Below are 17074 nucleotides of genomic sequence, written 5' to 3'. Positions count from 1 at the left end.
TTGTTATGTTTTGTAACTGGTTAGGCATAGTGCATCTCCAGGTAGTTTGTTAAAACATTAATGTGTGCTGTGCAGTCATGGCCAAGAATGCAGTGACAACACATCTTCACAAATAATAATGAAAAATAAAGCTGGAAGAATAATAAGAAATCTGAAGACTTCTATAAATGAATATTGAATTTCACTAAATATATATTTTCTGATGTGGAATATAACGTACTCTGATATCACCTCTCTCCGCTAAACTACTTTTTCTTTAAAGTGGACTGAACACTGCCTTTCACAATCATTTCTTACCACATGCCCACATATCCACAGGTTTTCCATAGGGATCTTTTCGTAAGACCTCTGGAGAAAGGTATCCTGGAGTACCAGCAAAGCCTGTCAAAAGGAAGGGCAAGTATTCTCAAAAGCTGTACATTCTGCAAAAAGCAAGCCATTCTAATCACAGCCCACAACACACAGGACTTTCTGATGTCATCTAATATTAAACACTTCATTTTTAACTTTCTTTTTTACGGCAACGCACTTAGAAGTAACATACAGGGAACACTGCTGCAGACTGGGCACATTCCTTTCTGCCATCATGTCTTGTGCAGTTGAGATGACAGCTAAATGCCAGCTGCTTAACCCACCTACACTAGCATTCCAGGTTCAACAGCGGTGTCAAGGATCTGGTGACAGTGCAACAGCGGAACATTTCCAAAAAGAATACAAGATAGCTGGTGAAATTTCATTCATGACTTTTGCATAACTGAAAGCCATAGTGAGTCATCCAGTAGTGAGGTGCACATACATTTGCTCAGGGTGAAAAAAGTTAGTGGAATAAAGGTGAGTGTGGAAGCCTAGATGATCCGAGCAATCCCCTTGGAAATACTAATTGAAAGAGAGAAAACACATACCACACATGCCAAAAACTATGAACACTATTACTGTTTTTTTTTTTTTTAATCATTAGCCTAATCTGGTCTATTTTAAACTAGTCCCAACTACAAAAATTATATCTGGAAGGAGGAATCACACAGGATAGCTCAGTTACAGTCTCATAACTATGAAGAACATCTTAAAAATCTTATGCAAACATTGATTTCTGAGTAATTAACGTACAGGGCTTGATTTAGAAAAGCTCATGAATGGCTAAATCTTTAATTTAAAGGAAAAAAAGATTTATTTGCACAGAAGTGGCAACTCACTTCAGCCAATGCCAAATGGTGGCAATCATTTCCTTCAAGTCATGCCACTTCTGCAAACCTCCTTACAAAAGTGAACAAAAAGCATCTCTTTTTTTTTTATTTTTAATTTTTTTTATTACCAGGAGTGTTGCTTTCTCTTTAGACAAATACAAAATGCAGGAATAATGTAGACTTTTCCTAGGATGCTGTAATTAGTAAAAACTTAATGACACATTCATTTCAAGAAGCATGCCTGTTCTTTCTTTCCTTAAAATAAGCGCTTGGAAATTCTTTGAAAGGTGAGAGTTTCGTGACTTTAACGAAGGACCACACATTTTTCTGAAACATCATACTGCGTTCCACAAAATTTGTGCTGAATGTAAGATAAGCAATGAAACATATGAAAGATGGTGATAATGTATAAAGTCTAGAGCTACAGAAAAAGAAAACTTTTGCCATGCAGCTGGCAATCGTTTTGGGGTGGAGGGAGGAAAAGGAGGAACACATTCCGTATACTTTACTGAGACTATACCTAAAATATTTTAATTAAAAATAGGCTTGCTTTTGCAGTCTCCTGATATGAGAACCACGAATTGTCAAAGAATACTATCATACAGGAAACATATCTTAATCTCCTTTGAGAAGCTGTAAAATAAATATTCTCAGTAGCTTTAAATAGAGTGATGTCTTATATTTTTCCTTTAAGGAAGTAGTGCTCTACATTAATATTTTTGTTCATTTTAAAGCGGAAGTAAAGTTGTCTGGACTCTCAAACTTACCACAGGTCCATAAGCATAATTATACATCACTTGAAACTAAACTTTAGCGTGAAAATAAATATAGTACTTAGTTAACTGCATCCCTTGACAAGTACACAGAACGCGTCTAAGCATATCAGAAACAACTGATCAGGTTTTAGTTTATGTTTTGAATATGGGTCTAAACGTATCAGAAATAACTGGTATAGTTAATACTTTTAACAGGTTTAAAGCATCAAATGCAGAAAAGTATATAGTCACAATTTCAGTGAAAAAGAAAAAGCATACTGAAATTGTTAAACTTATTTATCAGGTAATTCTATGACTCGTCAGAGGGTTTTCTATATAAATATGGGTGTACACTTTTCAGAAAACTACTGCTAGTAACAGTAGCAGTAGTTTAGCTAAAACAACTCGCAAACTTGAAAACTACTTTCAACTGTAAAATATCTAGAAAAGACCGTATCTCCATACAGTCCTACTGTTATAAGATTTAAATACATATCCAGAGGCCCAAGACAAATGTTACACTTTGTTGTGTTCCGTGGCGCCTGGGTACATGAGACAGCATGCTACTCTGCCTAAACAGCTTACAGTCTCAAAATTCTCTTATGCAAAGATTACATATATACTTAACTTCATAAATGGTGATTGTGGCTCTGAGCCTAACCTGGATTGAAAGTTAACTAAATATAGTCCCACTACATAAACTTAAATCAATGTAGAGAAATAGACCTTAAATACACAGCAGAAGAGATTACTGCTCTAAGATCTGCCCTGCTCTTTTACCACCCTCCTGCTATTTTCAATGCTTCTCAGAGGCACTTATGCAAGGATACCAAAATAAAAGGGCAAAATAAACCAGGGTAGTTTAAACAATCTAGGTAGTACTTCTTTGCTAACATACCTCACCCGGACTCAAGAATACTCAGAAATCCAGAAATTCAAATTCAGAATTCAGAAATTCAAATGAGCAGCCCAATGAGAAGGTATGGAAAAAAGGCAGCAAGGGGCAACAGCAAGCAGCTGAGAGTAAATATAGGGTAACAGCCATCTCTTCCTGCACAGATGGATCCAAAAGAGAATTTGTACTCAATCTAAACGTAATGCGACTAGCAAACAAATTCAGTGGAGCTACTCAAACGTACTAAGTTGTGCATATGTTAGTTCTAGTCACATGCTTGGACTTAATTGAAGAGAAGATGCCACTAGGAGTAAATCTAGCTACCAGTGAGTTAACTGCAGTCCTTCCAGTGACTTCAATGACCGGCAATGAGTCACCTGCCTCAGTGAGTCAGTGGAGCCTGACACCACTTTCCCAGTACATTAAACACCTCCTAGCAGGGCGGAGTGTTTCAACCAAACAGTTGAACACTTTCTATAAACAGGCAAGGAACAGGTTTGCTTTATAAACATGCAAAACAGGAAAGTATCCTGTAGTATCCAAACACAGAGAACGCTGACCGGTTTCTTGATAATGTATACATATCCGTGGCTTGAAAAGAAAAGCTACCATCACACCATTTCTCTATGATAGAGGACTACAACAAAAAAACAGTATTTATGCAGATCTATAATCAGAATCAGAGCACATCATGAGTCAGTAAGTGCTGGGGAATCCAGTGGAAAATAGAAACATTTTCTGGAAGGAAGCAGGAGAAAGTTCAAAACACCAAACACAGGAGTTCATGTTCTGCCTTGTAAAGCAGTCGTAAGAAGATGGAAGTAACCCAGATTATTATAGAAAGATTTTGCAGAGTAAGTTCCAAAAGAGGGAGAGAACCCTCTAGTCTTATTAAATACTATGAATAGAAGAAAGAGCTACATTAGACTACTTTCCTCTATTCTGTTGTTGCTGGCTTATCTGTCCCTTCCATATAGCTTCTGAAGACACTCTGTTCACTTTCCTTTCTGTCAAGTTCACCATGCAAGTTCTCATGATATGACGAGTCTATAACAAGTCCTTACAAGCACCAAATGGCCAAAAAATACAGTGCGAGATTTTACAGACAGCTGCAACACCCTGTATATCATATGCATCCGTACTGATAAATCATTTAAAGAAAATAGTCCTGAAATCAAGTTCATTCTGCTGATGTTATTCTTTCTTGAGATGCTTCCTCTGTCTTCCCGATGTTTTTGTCATTAAAACAAATGAATTAGACTTTGTCTTACTTCTGATCAACTCCCTTTGTACTGGTCTACTTGCTAATGTGCAACGGCAACCTCCACTGACTTTTGAGGATTACTGAAATCCATTTATGTAAAGGCTGGGATTTAAAACAACGGCCTGGGCTTATAAAGCTAGCAACATATGTCTAACAGTACAGCCTGTGCATGCACATGTAGATATACCCTAGACTTAAAACATTCAGTATCTCAGCCCCTCTGCCTGCTCAAAATCTTTTGTGCTATTACACTAAGCTTTCAATGCAAGCTTACATTCACTTTGTTCAATTTTAAGCTGCATTTTCTAGCAACTATAAGTGAGAATATGTAGCTGCTATATTTATTTTATTCTGTATTATTTCCCCCTTGGATTTACAATGACTTTTGTCTCGGGCTTCACATCAGCTCATATTTGAGTTAGAAGCATCATATTTCTATGCATCCTATTATTTAAAATGAACACTATCAAATCTTTTTTTAGTGCTTTTTTGGGGGGCATCTGTTACCTGTAACAAACAATCTGTAATCGGGATTTTTTTTTAAGTGTTAACCCAAAAAGGAATAGTTCAGCGGAGCTGGAGAGAAGTACAAAATAAACAGCTTGCTAACTTCCTTCCTTTTCTCAATATGCTGAACTGAGTGCTGTACAGGGCACTAGCAGATACATCCCAACGGTTAGCTCTGGAGATCTGGCTTCTGCCTTCAGGAAGGGAGAAAATCTCCATTCCCTGGTTTGAAGCACAGAACGTCTTTTAATGGTGATAAGCACTCAAGGAGTTTGCCTCCAGAATCTGATACATCTTTGTTAGCATCACCATCAAACAAGTATACTCTTGATCCCCTTCATATGACGATAATGTTTCACCAAAGTGGCTGAGAAACTTCAATACCAACTTCAAAACACATGTAAGCTGGGCATAAACATCGTTTTCCAGACTGCTGCTCCCATTTTTAGATGCTTTTAACAACTCTCACCCTTCCTGGATTTATGGTCTCTGACCTGCCATATGAATTGCACATGTATTAGCCATTGTACATTTAAGCCAGCTTATTTTAATGCCAGTGGGTCAAGGAACAGTTGTGTGAATAGCTTTACCAGCAGATCCGAGCAGGCAATCACCTCTAGGACAGCAATATAAACAGCTGGGAGAGATAACTTGTACTATCACAGCAAGATCTGGATGCAGACATCTGTCTGCCGCCTTAGATAAACAAAAAACACATGGGATTCGAGTAAGCCACATTCTGAAGTGCTTTAGAACAAAATTTTCAGAATTTTTCAATTGACTCAGACAATATGTTTGAATTACAGGGCAGGTGCACTAAGCAGAACTAAGTCAGTCTTGATCCTCCGTCACCCGGATCGAACATCTGACTGGAAACCACCCATCTCCCTCCCAGCCTGCACATTCACATTTTCTTCCTGTAGGTACACAGGAGAAAGTGGAGAAGGAGGGGCTTGTGTGCATCCGTGTCACAGTAGAACATAAAGTCAGGCAAAGCTAGGACAAGATACAAATCAGAAAACCTGAGTTTCATGGTCAAATCAGCGGCACTCAGCCTACTTGCAAAAGGGACTTTTTTTTTTTTTTAAACTGGAAGCATGAATAAAAAAATTCTCTTTCCCTCCTTCCCCTTGCCAGTATCGCTGTGCTGGCAAAATCTCCAGTATGAACGAAGCTGTGCCAACAGAATAAACTTCTGCCAGTTTATTTTATGTCATTCAGCATGGTGATTCAGCTTTGCCACTAAAAAGGAGGCTATGAGGAAGAGCCCCTTCTTGTGTAAGCAAGCTCTCAGATTTGGAAATGTAGCGAGAAGTCACTTTTGAGATTTTTTCTTTTTTTAAAGCAAAGAAGGTCTGCTGCCAAGCTCTGCTTAATTCAGTGAGAATTGCAGATAACATTTTTCCTGGAGGAAAAGGTCTAAAAAGGAGCCAGATGTAGAGACTGAACTATGAACAAAACACCCCGTAGAGCTATATACTAAGTAGTCATACAACTACATGTTTTACACTAGGCTGAGAGCTGGGAGGTTTGGGAGGCTTAACTGCTACACAGAATAAAGGGTAAGATAAATAAAAAAGATCTACTTACCAAACCAAGCTTGTTGTTCTCCTTGGACTTCTATAGCCAACCCAAAGTCTGCCAGTTTTACTGCTGCTCCCTTGGATTTGCTAGCTAAAAGTAAGTTCTCAGGCTTTATTCAGAGAGAGAAAAATTGAGATGAAAAGATAAGTAAATATATTTTAGACAGCTTTTCACTTTCTTTTATTTAATTAAGGCAGTCTAGAAAAGAACAATCACTTAGAGAAGAGAAAAAAGACATGCACTTTCTACATTAAAAAAACCCCTGCACTTTCCATTCCTACTTGGGAAGGACCACCAGGCCTGTAAATGGTCTTCACCCTGTAAATGGTCTTCACGAAGGCTAAGGGCAACGTGCAGACCTGCTAAAGAACTATGTAGGCCGGAATGGTCATATGGAATTGTAAATCCTGTTTGAGCAATAGAACAATTCAGAGAGCATCTAATAGTTCACTACCAGAAAAATGCTGCAGAAAAATCCCCAAAGAGAGATTCTGCATCTGATAACTAGCTTAACTTACGCAGTTTGCAGGATTAGGTAACTGCAACTGTCAAATGAACAGAGTATAAACGTGTTTTCGATCACAGCTTAACAATAACATTCATATTTTTATGTTTGTATTTAGAGTGCAGGTGTATTTAGAGTCCAAATTTTTCATCAAAAGCAGCATGCCCACATTTGTGCTTGCACAGAACCCAAAACAAATACCATTTTTTGAAGTTGAAAATAAATTTGCAAAGAATTCCACTTTACTCTTTTTTAGGGTACGTCAGTCACATCTGAAATCAAATGCTACACTACATTTATGTAGTTAAAAAGCAAAGAATTTGAACACTACCAATGGTGTTCGTTCTAGCGTTCATAATGTATCCTTCAAATGTCATTCAGCAAATACACTAAACATGAACTATCTAAAGATAACCTTATTCTTTGAACTTTAACCTTTTTCATAACTTAAAGAATACTTTAAGGTCCAACATGTAATTTCAGAAAACTGTGAGCTCCACGAGCTTTTCTTGGCATTTCTTTCTTTCCCATCTCCTTTATTTTCAGAAAATGGTTTTGTTTCATATTTACCTAACAACAAAACCTCTGTTTCAAAGGCATTGCTGTGACTTTTCTGCGAGCAATTTTTGTAGTGGTATAGCCACAAGGGAATTCACTATATCCAGACTGGCACTGGGGACCCAATCCTGCAAAACCTTAAACCCATATTTCATTTTAAACCCAGTAGCAATCATATAAGCTTCCAAGGGACTATTCATGTGATTACAGTTAATCCTGTGCAGGTACTGATCTTGGGAACAATTAAGAGTATAAGCTTCTTTGGGCAAAGACTATCTTTAATACACCTGCCAAGTATCCAGCAAAATATGCTTGAACCTAATTAGGACTTCTTTAATTAAGAACTTTTATTAGTTAACAATACTACTGGTCCAGATAATATCTTTAGTGTAAAAGAATTTCTTTCCCTCTCTCTCCTCAAACTGTAAATGAACATTTTTTCAATTTGCAAACACTGAAAATATTGAGACTGATAGGTGCAGGAAATGACAAAATAGAACGCTACAACAACTACATGTGCATTTCTCCCTTCCTAGTTCAAAATAAAAATCTTTTTTACCCTTCATAAAGAAATGTTTGAAGTAAAGGAGAATGAAAATCATTCTCTCATTCATCCCTATCATGCTATATCATAAAAAAGTTTGCATCATAAAGTTTGTGTTAAAAAGCTGTCACCAATAATTAAAAAAGCCGTCACCAGTAAATACCAATAATCTCACCTCATCGATGATTTTATACCACATTTAACAAATAAAAATTAAGCTTTCTCAGAATAAAATTTAATCTTTATATTCTCTTATATTATTAGTAACAAATTCAACCACATTATACTGACCACTGAACAAACAGCTTAGGATTCTTCTCTAGCTTTATCAATAGTCATTTAAGCAATGTCACAATGTTTGCCACTTAACCAAATCTATTTCAATATACGGTCACATATGCTCTTAAAGGTTTTCTATCACAGTAAGAGTTAAGTTTACAGTAATTACTTCCTAGAATGCACTACTTATATAAACCTCTTGAAAGTAATGGCTGATCCTATTTGGCTGTGACCTTCAGCAGTCCAAAAGCAGTGAAACGCCACACTCTCTTGGCTGAAACACAAGCACTAATCTGTCAAGCACGTATCACTTTGCAATGCACAATTCTATTTAAAATAGTTTTTTTGGTGTTTTATGTGGAAGGGTTTTTTCTTGTTGGTTGGTTTGGCTTCTTTCTACTCCATTACATGTCTTTAACATGCTCTACCATTGTCATAATATAAATATGTTTCAAAAGAAAATAAAGCAGATTAACTGATTTACCCTGCCAAAAGATAGCAGCCTTTTGGGTAATGGTGTCGGGGACCATGCCCTTTAAAAAACACAGCTGTTCCTTCAGGATGATGAGAAACACCCTAGATAAATATCACGCATGAACTCAGAAAGACTGCAAGGACTTGGAAAACCCTAGGAGCCCAACCAGGGTCACTCAGGACCCACAGTTTGGATTGGACAGCGTCACCTTGTGCTACTGGGAGACTGGCTGCAGTCACGCATGTAGAATGGCAGTGTTAACTAATAAAATTACTTGTGAATAAATTAACATGATTTACGCCTTACTGTTCTGAAGTTCTTTATTCTTAGAGATTAAGTATTTATGCCTCTATATTTTTCCTTGAATGCATCTGGTTTTTAATTTAACCATTTAACTTCAATAGGAAATGCAAGAGGGTTGTAATCACACAGTATCACAAAAGAAGCAATGCTGCTGACTGCCAGGAATTGAAATTCTTACATGAAAGTGCACTCCTACCATCTGTTAAAGACAGACAGGTTAGTTTTTTTCCGGATCTAGGACCCATCACCATTGTGACTTGTATCAAGAATTACAAACAAGGCTGTTTTGCAGGTCATAAGAGGCTGCAAAAGCTCCTGTTTGCTATTAAACCACACTGACAGGCAAGTTAAATAAAATCAGACTGTCCAACCCTAAATCGCCTCCCTCCTTCCCCTTCCCACCCCCAAACATGTCGTCAGATCGTGATCTGAGTTACTGGAAAAAATCCATCAGGTTTTGGGGCAGTTTAGGTATTCACGACCATCTTTTATACGTCTCGTAGTTTTGGTCCCACGCCTTTGCATCTTCTTTTCTGTACATTCTCCAAGCATCTCTGTGCAGAGAGTTATGCAGGTTGTTTATCACAGTCTTTCATTTCACTCACTCCTTTTTTTCCTTGCTACAATGCGGTAACCAAAGAAGGATGACATTCTGTTTCCTGAAGTTTTCACTTTCAGAAATGAAACTAGGTACTATAGCTTGGCAGAAATAGAATTTTCTCACTGTTTCCAATCAATTCTGGAATTGCCAGAATAAGAAATCCACACATTGTTTGGAGCACAGGTAACAGCTGGATTTAATGCAAGTCTGATGAAAAAGTTGTTTTGTATGAATGTATGAAAGCTACTAGAAAGCACTCCTTATTCTGTCAGTTTACATGGCCACAATCTAGTCTTTTTAATCCCTTTTCATGCTAGAAGCACAGCAGTGTGTGTACAGTGAGGAAAGGAATCTTTAGAACAGCAGGACGAATTTGACATCCTTTCATTTAAACTTGTTACGTGTTATGCAGCTGCCTTGCGGGATATATACACTGGATGGAGACTTGCCGTTCTGATATTGTACAAGTGTGACACAAAAAAATCCAGAGGCATAAAATAGATAGAAAATCTTGTTTGTGCCTTTGGAAAGCGTCATGTCCTCTAAGCTTTCAGAGCGTAACCCTTTAAGATAACGTAGGACAATGATGAAGACTTTTATAAGCTAACACAACTACTATAACACTGTCTTCTCTGGGATGAAGGATGGCAAGAAAGAAGATAGCATTCCGATCCCAGCATCATTACTAATGATAAACACTTGAAAACTCGTGTCTTGAGAGGAAATTCCTGCTTCCTGTAACTCATTCGGAAAGGAAAATAAGAGGCAGAGAAGCTGTGCCAGAAACTATTAGCACGTTTCACTGCCTTAGCCAACATGCCATTTTTTCCCTGCTTTGGTAAAGGACCTCATTTCAGATAGTAAGTTTCCATTTGCTTTCAACATGAACAATCTTCTTTACTTGAGATTCTGAAGCCCAGGTGCCCAAATTAAGTACTCTCCTTTATCCACCAAGACAGTTTACCACAAGGTCTGAGAGAAAAAATTGTCTCCCTGAGCTTTCCAGGAAAAGAAAATGAACTTCACTTGTTTCTTTCCATACTTTAAATGCAGGAAGTATTTCTGCAGCAGCAGTCTCCAGTCAGTTGGGAATTAACACACTTAAGAAACAGGTAATATGCTTTTCAGCACAGGAGTTTCCTTCCGAAGCTTCTGTTTCAGTAGTAGCATTCATCTGGGAGGAACTCAATTCCTTGGGAACACACATGTTAAGAACAGTGTGGGAATTCCAGCTCTTTAAAGATATTTGATAGCCAGCCATCTGAACAGGAGCCGGAGGAGAGACAGGTTTTTTTAACCAGCAGTCTCCTAGCCTCTGGCTTCTCATCACTAAAGTATGTGACTTGGAAACCTCGGTGTGCTTCCCAGAAGCATGTCAAGTCACGTTGACGCAAGAGCCAAAGCCCCCTACCCAGAAAGCTCTGCATGACAGAGGGGAAGATTGTGTATTTAACAAATACACCAAATACTTGAAAAGTAACTATTGCTTTCCCTGGTACTGACAAATGAAGATGACAGCAGACTGAGACGGCCGGGTCTTGCACAGGCCAGATCAGGGCAGTTAGGTATTGGCAGGCCAGAAGCCTTCAGTGGATTTTCTCCAGTGAATCCCAGGAGTTTGTTCTGGCGTACAGATGAAGCAAACGGGGGAAAAAAAGTTTACATTTCAACTGAGCACGGCTCTTTACTTTAGGGCTCTCTGCTCTGGCACTGAACAGCAGGCCTGGGACGAGCGAAGGCGGACGCTCCGGCTGGGGAAGGCTCCGAAGAGGTGGAGGCAGGCGGCCGCGCGGGGCTGTCGGCGGCCCGGCGCGGGGCCGTGTGAGGGGGGAGCCGCCGGGGCACCACTCACCTTGAGGTCGCGATGGACTACGCCCATCTGATGGCAGTGTAGCACAGCCTCCAGGATCTGCTGAATGCAATGACTGCATGCAAACACCAGGGGGCGCGTGTTAGTTCCAAGCGTGCGCTCGCCGCCCGCCCGCCCGCCCGCCCGCAGCGAGGCGCCGGGGCGGCGGCGGCGCGGCGCGGCCCGGGGCGGGACGGGGCGGGGCGGGACGGGGCGGCCGCACGGCCCCGCGCCGCCGCGCCGCGCCGCGCAGAGCACGACGGCCTCAGGCACCGCCGCAGCGGGACCCCCGCAGTGCAAGGGGCCGGGGGAACAACGGCAGCTCGGAGACATGCCTTTTTTCTTTTCTTTTCTTTTTTTAAAGGACGAATTTTAGAAGGACAATTTTAGGAAAAGAGCACGAATTTTGAAGGTCTGCCAATGAACGGTCGACAAGGTCGTATTAAATATTTCGTCTCCTCTGTACTTTTTCCTCCTTTACTTACTGAGAGCTCTCTCAGAGACGTTAGAAATTGTAGCGGCCACTGAGGTAAAAAACACTCCAAGCGAGGTGTTTTAGATAAATTATTAACTTCTCACAGTTCAATTTAGCTGGCAATATCATCACTTGCCTGAGGGTTCGTCATACTCTAATGCAGCAATGTGCGACCAGTTGTTCTGCTACTGCAACCCAGGGTCTCAGAACAGAAGTGGCGTTTAAATCTGCAAGCTGACATACATCACAGCCAAAGTTCACCTCCGTGTGCGAACACAGTGAGACATGGAAACCCTTAACGAAATACCAGACACGTTCAACAGCATGGGATAAATCCAGCACCTTGGAAGGAGACAGCGTTTTGGTAACCATTCCCCCTTTTGCCATGATGTATATTAGGCCTGTAGACTTGCAAACTGGAAAGAGGCGTCATGCATTATTTGTGCGTCTAGTTGTTTGGAGGGTGAGCAGGATAGGCAAGGGAACATCGCAGACAACCCACCCTCTGCCCCTACCCAGCAGAAAAAAAACCCAGAACTCTTTTATCCAATTGATGGGCACCAGATACTGACCTTCAGGTCTCTGTGTACTATGCCATTTAGGTGACAATGATTAACACTTTCTAGAATCTGCTGTATACAATGACTGCAAAGATACAAGGGCAGAATGGAAGGGAGAACATTTTAAAGGCACATAATCACATTAAATACAAAAGAAAATAAAACTTAAAAAAATTATAAAGAACAAAAACAGTTTTACATCTCCTGACAAGTCCTGACTGTACATTGAACTGGAACAAAACGTTGAATACAGAGATATTTCCAGCTCTAACACATCCAAAAAACAACAGAAAAAATTACATGTTAACATCGCAACATGTTAACATTACAACAATGCTAAGACAAGAATATGTTCTGAAATGAAATGATACTCAAAAACAAATGAAACAAAAAAAATCGAAAGCTAAGAAAAATCAAGACATTTCCCATTTTGAATCTAATGGTTTCTTAAACTATTAGTAGATTAATGCCAAGTCATCCAAAAAGGAGGCATGCATTTTCATTTAAAATACCATCAAGCAATAGTTTGGAGCCACTCATCAAATGGAAAACTACATTAAAAGATGAGGAAAAAAGTTTTATTTTGGAGCTTAAAAAAAAAAAAAAAGAATTAGCGCCTATTTTTCCATGTCCAGGTTTGCAAGTTTTGGCCAGGCTATAGTGCCAAAAAGCACAACTAAAATATTCATTTTTTACAGAACTGGAACTTTGTCAGATGTTTTCGGCACCACAAGAGCTTATAAATTTTTTTTTTAAAGATATCGTGGCAGAAGTCTGCAACTAAGTAACATACAGCAGTCAGGGGCCAAGGATTTGATATGCTCATCCAAAACGTGTTGGCCATGGAATTCAGAAGGAATGGTCATAAATCAGTAACTGGAGCCCAAACCTGAAAACCCTTTCTTATGTGAGTAGTTCAGAACTCACTGAACTAGACTGCTCATAGGAATAAGGACTACTTGCATGAGTAAGGGCTTGCAGGAGCAGACCAGTATAACGATGACAGAATATGCATCTATAGAGTCCATTAACTATTTCTAAAGGGATAAACACACGCTCACACACATACACACACACACACACACACACACTATATATATATATATATTTTTTTTTTTTTATATACACACATAAACACATGAATATATATATATAAATATATAAAAATACAGAAATGCAAGATAACTATATATTTCACTTATTTGGTCAAGTTTTTACTAAATATATAAATATATATATACACACACACACGCATGCGTGCACGCAATATATATATATGCACAACCCCTTCAAATATGTAACAACTCTAGAAAAAAATCATTACAATTTTTCCCTTTTAATCACAAATATCTTAAAACACACAATGACACCATATGCTGGCCTTTGGCATCAATATTACAAACTTTGCCTGAATCAAGAAGGCAAAAATCATTCAACTACTTGTGAAAAATAGCCTGTCTCCCTGCACCCCACCTAAATTACTAACCTAATTTTCTCTTCTACAGTATGTTTTGCCATGTCTTATTCTATATTTAAACACTTAAGTAATGATGTTTCTACCATTTCCCTGCAAATTAGACTATTACACAGTGCGTGGATGCTTCCTAATATCCATCCTATCTTCTCATTTGCTCATTATCATCCTACCACTGTTGTTATAGACATGTAATGCTTTCCAGGCATCTGCTAATAATTCCTAATATAAAGGAATAACTGAAAATTATACATACTAAATATGTATCAGTGGTGGTATGTGATTATGAATACACATGGTTTCATGATTATGAATACACAAAACCATGGTGACTCTTCAAATTTACTTTGAGAGAAATTTTCTGCAAAGAGCGCAGCAGTACGACAAGTTTTCTTTAAGGTTATTGACCACAGTGTTTAAGATTTATTATTATAGGAGGGCAAACAGTTCCTGAAATGGAAAAATGGCCCTGCTACTCTATATCACCATACAAATATGATAATCTTCAGCTTATTCTTCAAGTTTTTCAAACAAGCACTTGCAGCAAAGTACTACGGATTTCATATTTGAGCTCAGACTGTGAGATGCACAGTATAACTGCTTATTCATGAAACACAACAAAACTGTTTAAATATGAAAATGAAATTAATCTTTCTGGATCCATATCAAAAGTGGTATTTAATAAAAAATTCTTTTCAAAACTAACATGTATTTCAAACATCTACCAACAAACATGAGAAACCCTGGATGAGATAGCTGAAATGATACTTCCAGTTCACAAAAAAAGAAAATTGAGTAAGATTTTTTCACAACTTTACAAAGGTTTAACAAACTGAGATAAAATTCCCGGTTTTTTAGATCAGCAGATGTCAAGATTTCATAAGCTCTTCATCACATAGTCTTGAGCTCAAAACCCCAAACTATGCCTCTTCCAAGTCTGAGAGAACTCTAGGAGAAATCCTAGAGTCCCACGGGCTGTGCTAGTCTAACTGATGCCAAACACCATGGGATACTTAAGTAACAATGATAGAATTATGAAGGGCAACATCAGAAAAACAACTTACTTACCTGGCATCTGCTTCACTGTAATATTCTCTTGCAACTATATCTTCAAACAGTTCACCTCCAGTGACTCTGTTAATAAAAGTAAGATAGGCAAGGAGATTTCAGAAGTGAAAACATGCATCTTAAATGCAGTTCGACAAGGAGAGGTCAGAAAGGAACAACCGAAATATTTGTACAGAAATGAAAGAGGTCTTGACAACAGCGTGGCGGAACTGCATCCTAAAGTTTGCCAATCCAAATGTTATATGAATAACAAGGATGTGGTGGAAGAGCAATCATAACTAGAAAACAAAAACAAAGAGCAGTAGCTTATCGGGCAAGATGCCAAAACTGAGAGAAGAGTGTTAAGAGTAAGCAGTAAACCTACATGAATGAAAGGGAACTGACCAACGAGGAAAGCTGTGGCTTAAGTTCGGAAAAGCTCAGGATAAATTGAGAACTGCAACAACCAAGCTGGAGTTAAGACTTAAGAAAGGAGAATTTAGTAATCGTAAGGCAAAAGGCCTTTAGGCATAGGTCAAAACACAACAGAGACAGAATCCATGTGCCATACTGACTTGAATTTTGTGGTTCTGCTAGGAGAATTACTGAATTGGAAGGAGGCAGACTATCAGTAGAAGTGGAGTACCATAATCAATTTAATAGCATATTTTTTCTCCCGAAATATTTTCAGTTATATTTTTGTCAAGAAATGAGGAATACTTCAGTGAAATTGCCAACTCTATGAAGTTAAGAGGCATTAATAGTACAGAGGAAGAACTGTATGATCTAGAAGACCAGTAATAAAGGAACTGAGCATGGTTGTATACTTAGCATTTTCACTGATTGTACAGAAGTGACTAAAACCAAATAAAACTGTTATTAGTCAATCAAAGGAGGATAGCCCAGAATAAATCACCAACAGGATGCTGCCATAGTCCTAGACTGCTTTTAAAATAGGGTCACAGTAACGTCTCTCCATATAGCAGTAAAATCACTCCTTGCATACTGTGTACGATTCTGGTAACTCATGTTCAAGAAGGGGGAATTAAAACAACAATATGATCAGAAGATTGCTATTAGACTATCCCTTCACTTACTCGTCCTATCTTCTCAGAGAAGCAAAGTTAGTTTACCTTGGCAAAACAAAGTTCAAGAGGGCTATGACAACTTTCTAAAAATAAATATTGAAGACAAAAAGCATAAATACCGTAAAGGAGAGCTGTGAGAGACAATACTGGCACAATAATAAGTGAGCATAAAATACCCCTGAATAAATATAGGCCTAAAATCTGAAGAAGGTTTCCTAACTATGATATAGCTGGGGTAATTAAATAATATTTGGTAAAGTAACTGAGACGAGTGTTCTCTTTTTAAGATGAAGATTGATGAGCTTTTTAATAAACTCACAAAACTTGGCTGCCTGTGTCAGCAAGGGATTGGACTCTAACAGGAAGATCTTTCCAGTACTATACTCTGAAATTTCTCTTGTATGGAATACACTGGCATACTTTCCCAGGTAATGCAGATCTTCATATACTTAGATGCTGCATCGGACAGCGGAAAACAGATGCAAGCCTTGAAAAGGCACAAAACGTGGAGCACCCACCTGCACAGCCTCAACAGAGCACCTTGTACAGGATGCGTAAGTTAGTCTGATTCCTGTTTCCTAAAACCTTGATCCCACTTACATGTTCACATAAATTAAATGATTCCTAGATGGGAAGTCAACGTCTGTATTTCAATACTGTTTAAGAAAAACTTTCATATAGCACACTGTTGTCAGTAAATTTCCAGACTCAAAGCAGGAGTGGGCTACAATAAACCTGTATTAAGATGTTTAAAAATCTATACCACCACTATTAGTTTTTTTCATATAACATCAAAAATTAAGAATGAGGATACCTGGAATCTTCAGAACCAAAACGTTCATTTTCAAATTGCTGTAATAACAGATCATTGTAGATCCCAGTTATTCAGACATATTAGATGAAGACAGAAATGAACTGCTCAACTAGTAATACAACTCCTTTCTTTGAGAAAGATGGTGAAATTTTTATTTTGTTTCCATTTATATGTGGGCTACATCACCCTTTTCTGAGTTCACACCTTACTAACTTTGGAAGAAAATCTCTTTCATATAACACAACGCTATTTTGTACAAAAGTCTGCAACAAAATCTGCAGGAAGTAAAATAACATGCTACCCAATTTGTACT

General features: G+C 38.4%; 1 protein-coding gene across 15 annotated transcripts in view; it reads right to left on the bottom strand.

Annotated features, from left to right (window-relative positions):
• Positions 1-17074, bottom strand: part of CAMK2D (calcium/calmodulin dependent protein kinase II delta) — a 191296-nt gene that overhangs the window by 48125 nt on the left and 126097 nt on the right. For 8 of the 15 annotated variants that reach the window (XM_068941784.1, XM_068941771.1, XM_068941786.1 and 5 more), the window contains 4 exons: positions 14881-14946; positions 12351-12423; positions 6196-6298; positions 298-381 (listed from right to left, as the gene is read on the bottom strand). In XM_068941784.1, coding sequence (XP_068797885.1) covers positions 298-381; positions 6196-6298; positions 12351-12423; positions 14881-14946 — 326 coding nt within the window. Of the gene's footprint in view, positions 1-297; positions 382-6195; positions 6299-11306; positions 11380-12350; positions 12424-14880; positions 14947-17074 lie in introns of all 15 variants that reach the window. The other 7 variants (XM_068941772.1, XM_068941774.1, XM_068941779.1 and 4 more) reach the window with 1 other exon arrangement.

This window comes from Struthio camelus, chromosome 4 (genome assembly GCF_040807025.1).
Source record: "Struthio camelus isolate bStrCam1 chromosome 4, bStrCam1.hap1, whole genome shotgun sequence".
Lineage (NCBI taxonomy): Eukaryota > Metazoa > Chordata > Aves > Struthioniformes > Struthionidae > Struthio > Struthio camelus.
This window is presented reverse-complemented; position numbering and strand designations above follow the sequence as displayed.